Raw genomic sequence first — 12,911 nt, 5'->3', positions numbered from 1 at the left:
TCTGTTGCAATCTCCTGATGGTCTCAGAAAAGGAACTATGTCTCACAATGGTTCGACATCCCTTATGGGACATACGGCCACAACGCTCTCCGTTCTTTCGGTATTTCGCTATCTTGGCGGCCTCATCGTCCCAAGTAAGCCCCATTTCGTTCAGCACAGCGGTCAGCGTCATTCGCCATTCGGTCGGTCTGTTTAGAACACTAAACGAGTCCAGTAGTAGAAAACTCAGCTGGTGTTGCCGTCAGTACATGTGTCGCTGCCAATATGGCCAGGCTGTGTCTGTCTTCAAGGGTACGACGTGACAGTGGCTGTCCATTGTAACAACTCGTGAGCGTCAAGAAGATCATGTACTTCAAGTAGTTAATGTATTACAGGGATGTACTTGATACAGCTCGTATACCTGGACAATATCACAACTTCTCAACCATTTGTAGAACTTCCCATCTCACTGTGCAATTGAAGACATGCTCAACCGGACGATTGATACAACTCATGTTCCTCTAGTAGCTCATGTAACTAAGGACGTGCCTGATAGTTTTGCCAGGAAGACAATAGGTTATGCCTCTCCCAGATGGTTGTTTCAGACTAAGACAGACCGAAGGTTGTGGCTAGAATAGACGATTGTTCCAGGATAAGACGGACCAAAGGTTGTGTCTCTCCTGGAAGGTTGTTCCAGACTGAAACTGTCCGAAGGTAGTTCCAGACTAAAACAGTCCAAAGGTTGTGCCAGACTAAGATGGTCCAGTTGTGCCTCTCCTGGATGTTTGTTCCAGACAAAGGGTGATATGAATAAAGACTAGCAAATGCTTTTATCTAAAACTCCATGTACATTTACAGTAGGCCTTTCTGTACAAAATTGAAGTAAAAGCATTTGCTAGTCTTTATTCATATCACCCAAAGACAGTGCTAAGGTTGTGCCTCTCCAAGATGGCTGTGCCTTTCATGGGTGGATGTTCCATACGGACAAAATGGATGCATGGTTGTGCTAGAGAGGTAAATTGTCTCTCAAAGACGGTTTTTTTCCTGAGAACAGATTAAAGTATTGGGTCTCTCCATGATGGTTGTTCCAGGAAAACAATAGCTTGTACATTTCTTGGATGGTTTTCCCAGGCCGACGACAGGAAGCATATACTCTGGATGGTTTTTCTAGACAGATGATAGGCTGCACCTCTCCTGGATGATAGTTCCAAGAAGACTAAGGGGCCTGTCCCATGGTCTTCCTAGAACACGTGGATATCCAGAATACTATTTTCATAGAGTAACAAAACAAACATATATCTCATTGTTTTTATTAAATAAAATAATACATTTGTATCATCTCCACTTTTGAATCAACACCCATTGAGGTCAATACCCATTAGATGGGTATTTTTCATTGGCAATGTTCCCCTAAGAAAATGTTGGATTCCATATATCATATTTTATTATTCAGAAAGTAAAGAAAAGAAAATTCAAATGTCATTCAGATCCTGTGTTTGTATGAACAAGATATCCCCATACAGTCACTTCGGACAAGTCCTCAGCAGAAGTAGCCTACAGCTGCTGTCCATAAGCATCATGTATGGGTATCAATTCCAAAGTGGACACACTCCAAAAATTCATTTGAGTACACTGCATACGTGTCCTATCATATCAATCATTGAATAAGAGTACAGTGTTGCATATGAGGTATCACAAAAATACATTCAGTTAAAATTTCCAAAATTTTCCTGAAATTTTCTCTTCTGTCAAGAAATTTTCTGAGTAATCAGCCAGGCACTAGAACAACCTTCTCAAAACAAGGCTTCCTCATGTTTTCGATCATAAATAAACCATAAATATCTGCGAATTCAATAACATATTGATACTTACTGGCAAATTTTCAAATGAACAAAGCATTTTTACTAACAACCCCACTTATACCATACTGTTGCCGGAGCACATGCCGTAACAAACCCCATAACATGACACTTTCAAAAATAGATTTCATTTCAGTTATTGCTGATCGAACACAACCCCAATAACACAAGATCAGCCAACTCTAAACTAGAATAACAACATGATGACCAAATGGGAGTCCGAACACACCATTGTGAGTCAAACTTCCAAACCAGTTGACAATTCCAATAACAACTTCATCAGGTTTTTTTATGACCAACAACACATGATATTACTTAAGTGAAATTTCTACGTTAACAGATACCTAATGCCCATGCCAGTCTCCATAACTTCGATCGGCTTTTTCAATTACAAAATTACATTATTCAAGGTATAGAATCCTGGACAAAAAGGAGTAAAGTTTGAAAAGAAGGTGTAAAATTTGGTTAGTTATGAAAATATTGCATAATTTTCAAGTATTTGGAGACAACTCCATCTAATTTTAGTGTACAATCACTAGAATTAGGTGTACAGTGGCCCCAAAAGGTGTACATTTTACATCCAAAGTGTACAAGTAGGCAGCCCTGTAGGTGCTTCTATAACTTGATTAAAATCAAATTTGTCAACATGCATGCTTATATGAAACAGCCTCTAAACTCAAGCAAATGTACAACAAGAACTTTTCAATAGTCCAGTTCTGAACCTTGTTAAATAGTGTCAACAATTGCGCAAAAAAAATTCAAAGCTATGGAACATGCCGGCACTCCCATGTGCTTGGTCAGTGTTGCGCATACACAGCACAAATTGTCTAACAGAACAAGAACTAATTAGCATACATTACAAGGTTTAAAACCAGACTAATGTGATATTCTAATACACAGATCAATAAACTCTCTCTAGAGTGTCACCGGTTCTTCAAGGGCAGTACAATATCACCAAAACCTTCTGAAGGCAAGGATTCTTCAACAACTAGTTTTGCAATACAATATAATATATATAATAATAAAACTCTCATATGGCACAGAATTCCTATAAAACTTAAAAAATATCATCACCGGTAACAAAAAGATTCATTCTACTTTAGATCATTTCCATTAAATTATGATGGCGTAGGAAATGATCAGTAGGGTGGTTTTACCCAATGACATTCTCAAAATACATCGTGATCGTTTTCCTGAGGCAATGTTTTATGCTGTTATGATGCCAATCAGCTAAGTCAGAAATGTTTTGCTTGTAAAAATCTTGCCCTTAGATCAGCACTTACTTGCACAAAACTGCCTCTATTTGGTCAGATTTCGAAAATTCAAAGATCCACAGAGGGTTGACAGAGATATCTTTCTCCTATATCAGCTATCTATTTAACACTTAGTAACAGGAAAAATTCTGCAATCTGCAAATGGAATGGAAATTTGACACCATTACAGAATTTGACGACATCATATTTGTCAAGCCAGATAAAGCTGTACTGCCCTCATAAGGTCAATAAGTATGGGTAGATACAGAGAAAGTACAAACAATTTTAATGTACATAATTTCCTAAGTCTGCAACAGTGAGATATTGCAAAAGAAAAATCCCCTCAGGTCACTGCAGTCAGCAGGAACCCAACCACTGTCCATGTAAGCCTTATTTACACAATCTACACAATACAATTGCTTAAGGCAAAAGCGGAACTGAGTCTTAATTGCATATTTTAGGTCAAGACTCATGATATTGATCAATTAGTTACACATCAACAGGATCTCAGATTATCCTAATTATTTTATCGAATACGACAGAAGCATGTTTCCCCGGCCTAGATCTATTGATGACTTACCCTGTAATTTCAATGAGAAAACCGAGTCACTGAACATTCTGAACCTTGGATTAGGTCGAAAATCTCAGTTCCAGTCTGCAGGGTTCCCCTTGTCTATCTCCCCTGATATTCAAGTCCCATGTAATCACAACTTAGCCATACATAAACCCCTACAGCCAGATTATACAGTGAAATACCCCAACAACCTAGCACAACCATACCAAGTGAAATCAGTAGCACAGGAATTTCATCAACACTCAACAGTCGATGACATCACAGTTGCAATATCAAACAAAGCTCTGATAAATGCTTGTCCTAACTATTTTTTTTCTAGATCCAATATCCTTCAAGAATCATTATGATGGTTAGGGGGCAGTAAACTCCGTAATATTTCATTACAAGCTGCACAAAAATGCTCAGTATTGTCCGGATTGAAATGTTCTGGAAAAAATGCCACCACCAATTTCAAAAATTGGAAACGCTCTTTAACTCCATCACAATATCCTATAAAATGTACCAGTCGATAGAGTTTTTTGTGACGCCCTAAGTTAAGGGCATACTCGTTAAGTACATTGCCACCGACACCCATTGAAGCTTGCCGGAATTTGTACCTGAAAGATAATAAAGACTCTTAGCTGCTGTTGGTGTTCATTTCATTATCATCTCAACTCATTTGCAGTTAAATAGCTACTAAACTAGAATATTTTCCTTCGTCAATCCTGTAGCAGTGTATCCATGTACAGTGTATGATTGCAAGGCATCGATATCCCATTCTGAAAATTTTCTAAGGATGCAAATCATTCATCTTCGATACCTTGTCTGATCAGAAATTACACGTAATCACCTTGTGTCATACACTTCTCGAATTAAAGCAAATCTGATAATCATTAGAAGGTATGTGTCTTGGTATATAACATACTTTACTTACCCGAAATGTTCTAAGGTTGCTCGATCATTTACTTCACACACATACTGCGCCAATAATCGCCATGGCTCCTCCCAGCGGTCGGTGAATTTCGCCACACTCAATATGAATTCTTGGAAGATATTACGCTTACTGATCTCTTTAAAGGTCAATCTGCATAGCTGCTCCCCTGTAAATGTTCAAATGTCACTTTTTGAAACGTGCCTGCTGGACCAGAATGAGTTCACCGTGTGAATGTGCAGAAACCTGAGGTTGCCACATGGGTCATCAACTGGAGGATTTTGATTTCATGGCAAAATTTGTGACTTCCTCCTGAATTGAATCGTTCATCCATGCAAAAATTCCTGTGACCCACCACAGGAAGCTGACCTAGCAATATGAGAAAAGAACAAGCTTTAGCCTGCTTTTCTTTTCTTTCATCAAATCTATAATATCAAGTACGATATCAAGTCTTATTCTTGATAATATACACATAAAAAAAACACACTTACGTTCTGGATTCTTATTATATGGACAATTTGTTTCCTCCGCTCGATCCTGGTCTCCATACTGATCATTATTCCTCCCAGCAAGATTACCATGTTCACAACTAGGCCCTCCAGAAGCACCATGCAATACTCCCTCTTCTTCAGTTCTGTTCTGTATAGCAGATCGGTGCGCTACTGAATCAGGAGCAGGGTCTGACGCTGTACCGGTCATGGGAAACTCAAGATGATTTGCTGGACTGTCCACAACTTCTTCTGTCACTGCCGTATTCACTTCTTCAGGTGAACCAGTCCCTGTGTAATAACCCTGGCCGTCGTTTCGATGGTTAACTGGATCCGCCTTGGATAAATCTTCAAGAGTTGACTCACCTTCATTGGACCCGTGCACCTCCCCAACCCCTTGATCTTGCCCAGAATCAAACAACTCTTTGACATTGGTCTGACTTGTAGAGGCTGCAAAACAACAATTATAACCATCATCTTCAAAGTTTCCAATGATGGATATCAGAATGTAAAGAGTAAATGAAATATTTCAAATTGAAATGAGAAATTTTATGAAAAAGCGACATATTAATATGATGAAGCATCATAATTTCACACTCACAGACAAAGAACATTTACTCTTCTGCATGATTATATTTCAATTCAAATGAGCACCATTTCAATATCACTGACAAATTTATTTTCAAAATCTTACCCTGGTTGTCCGAATCACTGCCTGCAGTACTCAACGATGACTGACTGCCAGGAATATTGCGCTCATCTTGTTCTACTGGCCGTTTGCGTGCCTTGGTCTGAGACAGCGGATTCACAACTGCGACAGGACAATGACAGGAGGGAATGTCAGAACAAGTGCTTTCATCAACGTCATGCTGAGCTTGCTGGGGAGGCAGATGTGAATTCACCGGAGATAATGGACTAAGTTCAGTTTGGTTATTAGGCATAACCTTCGGTCTAATCTCTTTGGGATCGTTGTCAAGATTTCTCATCATCGTAGGATTATCAACTGCTGTTTGCATTTCTATACATTCAAGTCTGAGTGACTCCTCATTAGATTGTTCTGGTAAACGATTTTGTGTCGCAACAGGCTTACGCGAGGGAATATCACCATTAGGTGTACGAAGTCCACCATTCAAAGCACACTGTCCATTTTCAGAGGCATGATTGTTATTCCGTGAGACAACACAGTCTGTATCAGGCATTTCGACTATAGTTGTCCCCTCCTGGGACTCATCTGTCAATAGTGGATCAGCTGGTTTTGGATCGTCATCTGTAGACTCTCCCTGGTTGTCATTGTGTTGTTTCCGACAGTTAGGACAACACAAGATCAAAATTATTACAACCAGGAGTGCTGTACCACCAATAACACAGATGTATATTGCATAGACCGGAAAACCTGAAATTGGAAAGAAGACAAGACATCTACTACTGGCTGTCTTCTGTGCGAGTCGGACATATTTCTACAATAACCACGAGACAATATAAATGACCATGTGACAATTGATACAAATCTTAAACCAAGTTTCGTCGAGACTACCAAGCAGAGGAAGCTTGATGATATTTAAATGTTTCAATACTGAGATAATCCGACTTCTTTAAAACACCAAGCAGAATAATTGCCCCTCCTCCCACACCGACTTAATGGATTCTCTTTCACTGAGGATGTACGCCGACTGGTGACCAAAATCAAAATGGCTGCAGTGCACCTGTTTTCCGATTGGTGACTTGGAACTCTATTCCCTACTTGTTTTAGACTAAAGTACGGCATGTGTATATGACAGCAACAACAGTTACATGGAAGCTTGTTTGAGCCTGCATGAGTTTATAGAAAGAGAGTGTGAATTCCAGTGTGATTTCTGAAGCATTTTCAGTACATTTCACTAGGATACATTTTCAACATCGGTGTCCAAGAAATAATGACAAAATAATGAGAAAAGTTCATATGCTATACACATACCCCCTATTTCAGCAGAAGTAGAATCGCCAGTATCAGTCTTGTTTGTCGCTAATACTGTAATATTTGTTCCTGAGATGTTGCTTTGGATGTCATATGCTGAAATGAAGATGAGAACAAAAATATAACCACCCAAGATAGTACATGAATTACCACCTAGAGGCCTCTTTAGAAAATAGTAGTTTGGAGTAGATACATTTTATTCTTGATAATACCATGATAACTAATTTTTGGTGTGCGGTTTGAGCCATTATGAAAGGAACATAAACAAGAGCAAGTAGGCCATGCACTTTCAAGTGGCCTCTAGTTGTCGGAAATTACACATGTCACAGATTGGCAACTTCTATGAAAATTCTAAAATGTTTTCATAACCACAGTTATGAGAAGACCCAAAGAGGTGCATCAGCTTGGAACACCCTTAACAAAAGAGATACACCAAGAAGGAAGAACAGATGATTAATGCACCAACTAAATCTGCCAATACCTTTGTAAATGTGAAATTCTTGCACAAGTTGTTGTTAAATGATCATTATCTCAATTTTGACTTGGCGGTCAGGGACATTCCATGGAATATTGTAATCCACACAGACGGAGTGATTGACTAAACCCCTCGCCCTCGCGTAACATCTCAATCTGACCAGTACTTGCAAGATCAATCACATCCCTCATGTACAGAATGTTGGAAATACATCTTCTGAAGCGTTCAGAATTTCAAAATACAATGTACATGTAATTTTAAAACTTACTTGGTTTAATATGCAATGTATCATTTTTAGTAGCTATCACTGTTGGTGTAGGCATAGGTGATTTTTGTTTGGGTTGGTCTTCAGTACTTGCTTTCATGGACGGTGTAGACAATTTTTGATTCGGTGGAGTGGATACAACATCTGCACCTGAAAACCGTAAGAATTTATATGAAATCAGTGACGATGTCCATGGCCTCCTCCCATCATGAACTGAGCCTGGGCTGTTCAAGCTTAGTCACTGATGCGACATTAACTTATGATAACATTTTAAAACAAATTCAACTGCTCCGTTTGGTGGTTCATATTCATCTTATCTTAAACTCCTGCCTATTCATCTCATCTGAACAACTCGTATTGTGTTCCATTTTGTTATTTATTTCATCGTATTCATCGTATGTATTGGATACTTTGAACATGTATGTATACATAAGTATATTATCACTCAAGATATGACTTCTCAGACAACACTGCGACCACAGACAGGAAGCATCCTGACTCTCACCACTATCGAGCTCCACAAACCCATGACGGATTCCATCGACATTTCTGTTTTCTCGGCACACTCTCGGCGCGTGCTCCAATCACATCGCTGATATGAAAACTTAAAGAGGGCAAAGGTCAACGCCGATGGCAGGTGTTCAACCTCGTCACCTGTTTTGGCAATGGTCCAACTAATGCAAGTGTAGTGCATTTTTAGAATCCGCTTTTGGGCACAGGGTTGTAGGACCAAAATTGAGAGAGCTCATTTTAAAAGAGCTATCATTTACTATGTACACATCAAGGAGCCATGACACTGGTTTGACGTCATGCAAGTGTGTTCCTACCAGCCACAATACCTCATTAGATGACCTATATAGTATATAGTGTGGGCGGATTTGGATCACAATCTCGTGCTATTGAATATTTTCAAAAGCATGAATATTTTGACTTTGCTTTGAGTGAGTTGAATACACAACAACGAACGCCCACATGCTTGAGGAACCTGCAGTGACCAGATAGGTTTTGCTTATTACTTTAGTTGAAGATTACTTCAGTTATGGCAATGTAGGTAAACTAAATAAAAGCACACCACAAATATTTGTAAACAGATCATATCATGACAATGTCAAAAACATCATCAAAACTACTCATGATATTTTGTCACGATAAAATTCCAAGAATCCCATTCAAATGATTGGCATGAATCAGAGCATCACAGATGCAATGGTATTGGTACAATAGGTTACAATTAATGCTGATATCGCAAATTGGGTCAATCGAGGCATGCCGATAGATTTCGATACATTGTGTAATAACCAGTAACATATTTAGCCAAGGACAATACTCTGTACTCTAGGGCAGGCTGCATATGTAAACATGCCAGACATGACATCTTCTCTTAGGGAGCCTTAAGGAAAATGGGTCATCAACTGTATTTGTATCCAGATACATGTAATCATACATTGTTGATACACTCAATGCTGTTTTCAATTCAGACTGATTCTTGACATAGTACATGTATTTCCACACAGCGATTTGTCAAGGCGGCTCACCTTACCCTGGCAGCTTACTACCCTACCGTGGAAGAGACACCCTACATCTGTACCTTGCTCTAGAATTTTGTAAAAGGCTTCTATTTGGCCACCCCACCTTACCTTGTGTTGCAAACTGGGTTAACTTGAATATCAAGGTTACCACACTCCCTTAAGAAAACCCTGTGGCAAACCCAGAGAACATGTACTTGCCTTGTCAGAAAGCTAATTACTGATTCAAGTTAGTTTGAGCTTACCATGGTCCTTACTGCATGTGAGCGAGGTCGACCTGTTCCATTTACCTCCAGTACCATCAGTACCCCCTGGAAGGCACTTGACGACGGTCGAATTCGTCCCATCAGCACAGACAATGCGTGCCTCGGCGAAAAGGTGATTTTGAACCCTCTCATATTGGAAATATGCATCAGGCGATATATATTTGATGGTTACAGCATCTTGGGTTGCGATGGGTGGACATGCTGTAAAAGGAACAGTGAAACAATCGTGTCAATAATGGTCCTCCAATTTCAAGAAGCACCATCAAAGCCAAAATGGCCAGTCTGCTGGATTCAACTGGCGATCTGAGCTCGAGTGTACGAAAGGAGAGGGAATACGGAAATCGGGAAATTGTGTTATGTACTAAATGAACAGCCCCTAACTGGTATCAACGCATCATGCAATTCTTAATTCAAGCTACCCTTTAATAATTCTCAGATATCATGGAGATGAACATATAATGAAAAATATTGTAATTTTTATAAGAAATTTATCAAACTTACTTGGCAAAGTGGCCATTTGCTCTGTCCAACCACAATGGGCAATATAAGAGCAACTCTCATACGATGTTTTTTGTATGTTCTTCTCACACTCCGGCACTATATCAGTAACAGTCGGTGAGCAACCACTTTTTTTGGGGCACATCAAACAGTTACAGCATCCGAAATTGTTTGTGCATTGGTACTCCCTGTTTAAAATAGAAAACCACAGTCAAGATTTAGACTGGAGTGATATTTTCATCTGGTGCATGGCGCATCATGCTCAAATGGACAGTGGAAAAAACTGTACGTCACTTGGATCGAACAGTTGGCAGACCTTTTGGCCAGCAAACTTAAAGATAAGAGAGGGTAATGATAAATGACATACTTAAATACGCAATTGGGTCGTCACTTTTTTGGCAAATATTGCCTTAGTATCAAGGATTTGGAATAAAGTGATCATACTTTCTGACATGCAACCTAAAATAAGGTGTACAAATACACCCAAAGCGTACAAGTAGGGATCCCAGTCCAAGGGTGAGATTTGAACCTAAGCCTCTGAGAAGATTTGTGGCTCCTCCCATCGGATACTCACCACTTATGACACTCCCTTTGTTGTGTAATGGCAACTGCCATACTTAATAGCACCTGCAATCAGAAAGATCCAATTTTGAACATCCATAGAATACTTTCTGAAACATCCATGTATGTGAAGTTTTAAGGAGAGAAACTGTCATGCACAGATATCAGACACAGAGTAAGTGAATTTATCAAAATGCTCAAAACACCTTCGGAACCATTCTAATTCTAGTGGATATGCAGGACAGAGTACCCAGCAATGCTGGTGTCTGTTGCTTAGATCACAGTCGTATTCTGGCCAAGGGTACGATATTGTTAGTAGTACAGTGTCAACTCTAAAGCCAGGCACTGTGCTTTTTTTGTCCAGCTGACAGTAAGATTTCCCCGGCTGTTACAAAGTCACAGTATTTCTTTCCTTGATAAGAATGTAATATGGTTGGCAAACACCGGCCTGGTTAAAAACTTATAATAAGAGACAACACAAAAGTTGATTCGCATTGTGAACTAACTTGAAGTATAAAATAATACCTACCAAGCTGAACATCAAAAATGACAATTTTGATGACATCATCTTCGTTTCTGAAGCGAAATGCGCGAAATGAGATGAAAAGGTACCAAATAATTTGAAAATGCATTATTAATATAACCATAAATTTACGGCATCATAGGCTACCGCAGAAAAGCCCATGATGATGCATCATTGGGCGATTTGTTCAGCAGTGAGTCGTAATCTGGAATAGGCCTTTTCGAAGAAGACGAATCAGTGCCAAAACAAATCAAATGCGCACACTCAGGCCTAAGCTGCTTTTGGACGATGCCTAGAGACACGGCAATCCTTTGTTCAAGGTAAAACGCATGACTGGTCAACACCAAAACAAACTTCTTCGAAATCGTCAATCAATGCGGGGCAGGGCAATCCATTCTCTTGCCTTGGCTGGTCCTGGATATATTGGAATTGGATCGGGCCAGAAATTGAAAGGCACCTACATAGCCCCCATAGCCCCCAGTAATATAAAACTAATCTGACATGCATGATGTGCGTGAGTAGCCTAGTGTATAACATCATAATGACGACATCAACTGGATGGTCGAAAAAATGGGCAAAAACACTAGCAACTCTCGAGAAATCAAGAGGATACAAAGGCCTAACTACAGAATAGCCTACATACAAATAGACAGAACCGTCATCTACATACCCATAGCTGTCAGCTACGCCCTCTCCGTCAAGATCAGTCACACACCAATATGTCTTTTAGTCAATTTATTGAAGAGAAAGTGTATTCTATCAACCATTCCATGTCTTCCATGGCCGAATCTGCCACCGGTAATGACGTCAGAGAAGCCAAATGCGCATGCTTACTCGAGTCGCCAATCGAACACGGTCGAGTACCGATCGAGTAGCGTCAAGATGGCGGCGCGAAATACGAATCCGATGAATTTCGCCTTTCTGGATGAATTTCTAGATGATAATTGGACCGTCTCAATAATGAACCAGTTAAATTAAAATAAGATCACAATGACTTATTAATTAGTGCCCCTGAAGAGCTGTTTGTCTTTCTTCAAAGGCTTTCGAGATAAAAATAGCGGTATCTAAAATAATCTTGTTGTCAGTACTACTCATAATAGAAATAAAATCAAGATTTGAAAATAATTGACTACATTTATAAAAATTTATATTTGTGAGATACTCGTCTCTTAATTTATTGTTAGAGGGACATCGTGCAAAAAAGTGCACTCGTCCTCGACAACGTTACACCCAAAAGGACAGAGACGCTTTTCTAACTGAGTACCAAAATGTCTACCTTTTTCGATGAGTAGGTTGTGATTGCTAAGGCGAAACTTAGCCATTTTTGAAAACAACCCCCTGTTTTTTAGAACATTAAGGTAGGACTCAAGTTGGTACTCAGTTTAAAAAGTTCTGTAGGTTCTGAGTTTGTTTTTTTTTACTAGAATTTGACCTTTTGTCATTTTGTAATACAGAGAAGAAATGAGAATGATACAATAATTCGAGTGAATTTGATACATCATTAGTACTACTAGACGAGAGATCGAGATTTTTCTGAAATTTAGTTTTTAACACATCAATAGTTGCTGATACAGATTTGTTGACACTACAGGACGAAGTGAGCTTTTTGTCAACTTCATAAGCTTCATTAAGGATTGTATTACTGGAGTTAAGCTCTCAGGTCTCGTTAGGGAGTTTTTCCCAAATGTACGCGATGATGACGTGCCCCATTAACAGGAAGTAACATCTATTTTAAAATGCGTTTCCAAAGTGAATGCATGAGGCCAACCCATTTGTGTCG

The 12,911-nt window shown here is 39.4% G+C and overlaps 1 protein-coding gene across 1 annotated transcript; it reads right to left on the bottom strand.

Annotated features, from left to right (window-relative positions):
• Positions 1 to 1,275: 1,275 nt before the first annotated feature.
• LOC135493453 (uncharacterized) lies at positions 1,276 to 11,916 on the bottom strand. Its single transcript, XM_064780807.1, has 11 exons — positions 11,802 to 11,916; positions 11,138 to 11,184; positions 10,622 to 10,674; positions 10,051 to 10,235; positions 9,529 to 9,750; positions 7,761 to 7,907; positions 7,018 to 7,113; positions 5,758 to 6,456; positions 5,067 to 5,513; positions 4,579 to 4,744; positions 1,276 to 4,261 (listed from the first exon to the last, which is right to left on the bottom strand). Exons 1-11 carry the CDS (start codon positions 11,803 to 11,805, stop codon positions 3,997 to 3,999), a joined length of 2,331 nt encoding a protein of 776 aa, XP_064636877.1. The 5' UTR covers positions 11,806 to 11,916; the 3' UTR covers positions 1,276 to 3,996.
• Positions 11,917 to 12,911: the final 995 nt, after the last annotated feature.

Source organism: Lineus longissimus, chromosome 9 (genome assembly GCF_910592395.1).
Source record: "Lineus longissimus chromosome 9, tnLinLong1.2, whole genome shotgun sequence".
Taxonomy (NCBI): Eukaryota; Metazoa; Nemertea; class Pilidiophora; order Heteronemertea; family Lineidae; genus Lineus; species Lineus longissimus.
This window is presented reverse-complemented; position numbering and strand designations above follow the sequence as displayed.

What these genes read in the sequence shown, in the direction of transcription:
- LOC135493453 (XM_064780807.1), bottom strand. An exon ending in GCAAATGGCCACTTTGCCAA is followed by an intron (nt 9,751 to 10,050) that starts GTAAGTTTGATA and finishes TTCCTTTTACAG; the next exon opens with CATGTCCACCCATCGCAACC. An exon ending in ATATAATAAGAATCCAGAAC is followed by an intron (nt 4,745 to 5,066) that starts GTAAGTGTGTTT and finishes GAACATTTACAG; the next exon opens with GGGAGCAGCTATGCAGATTG.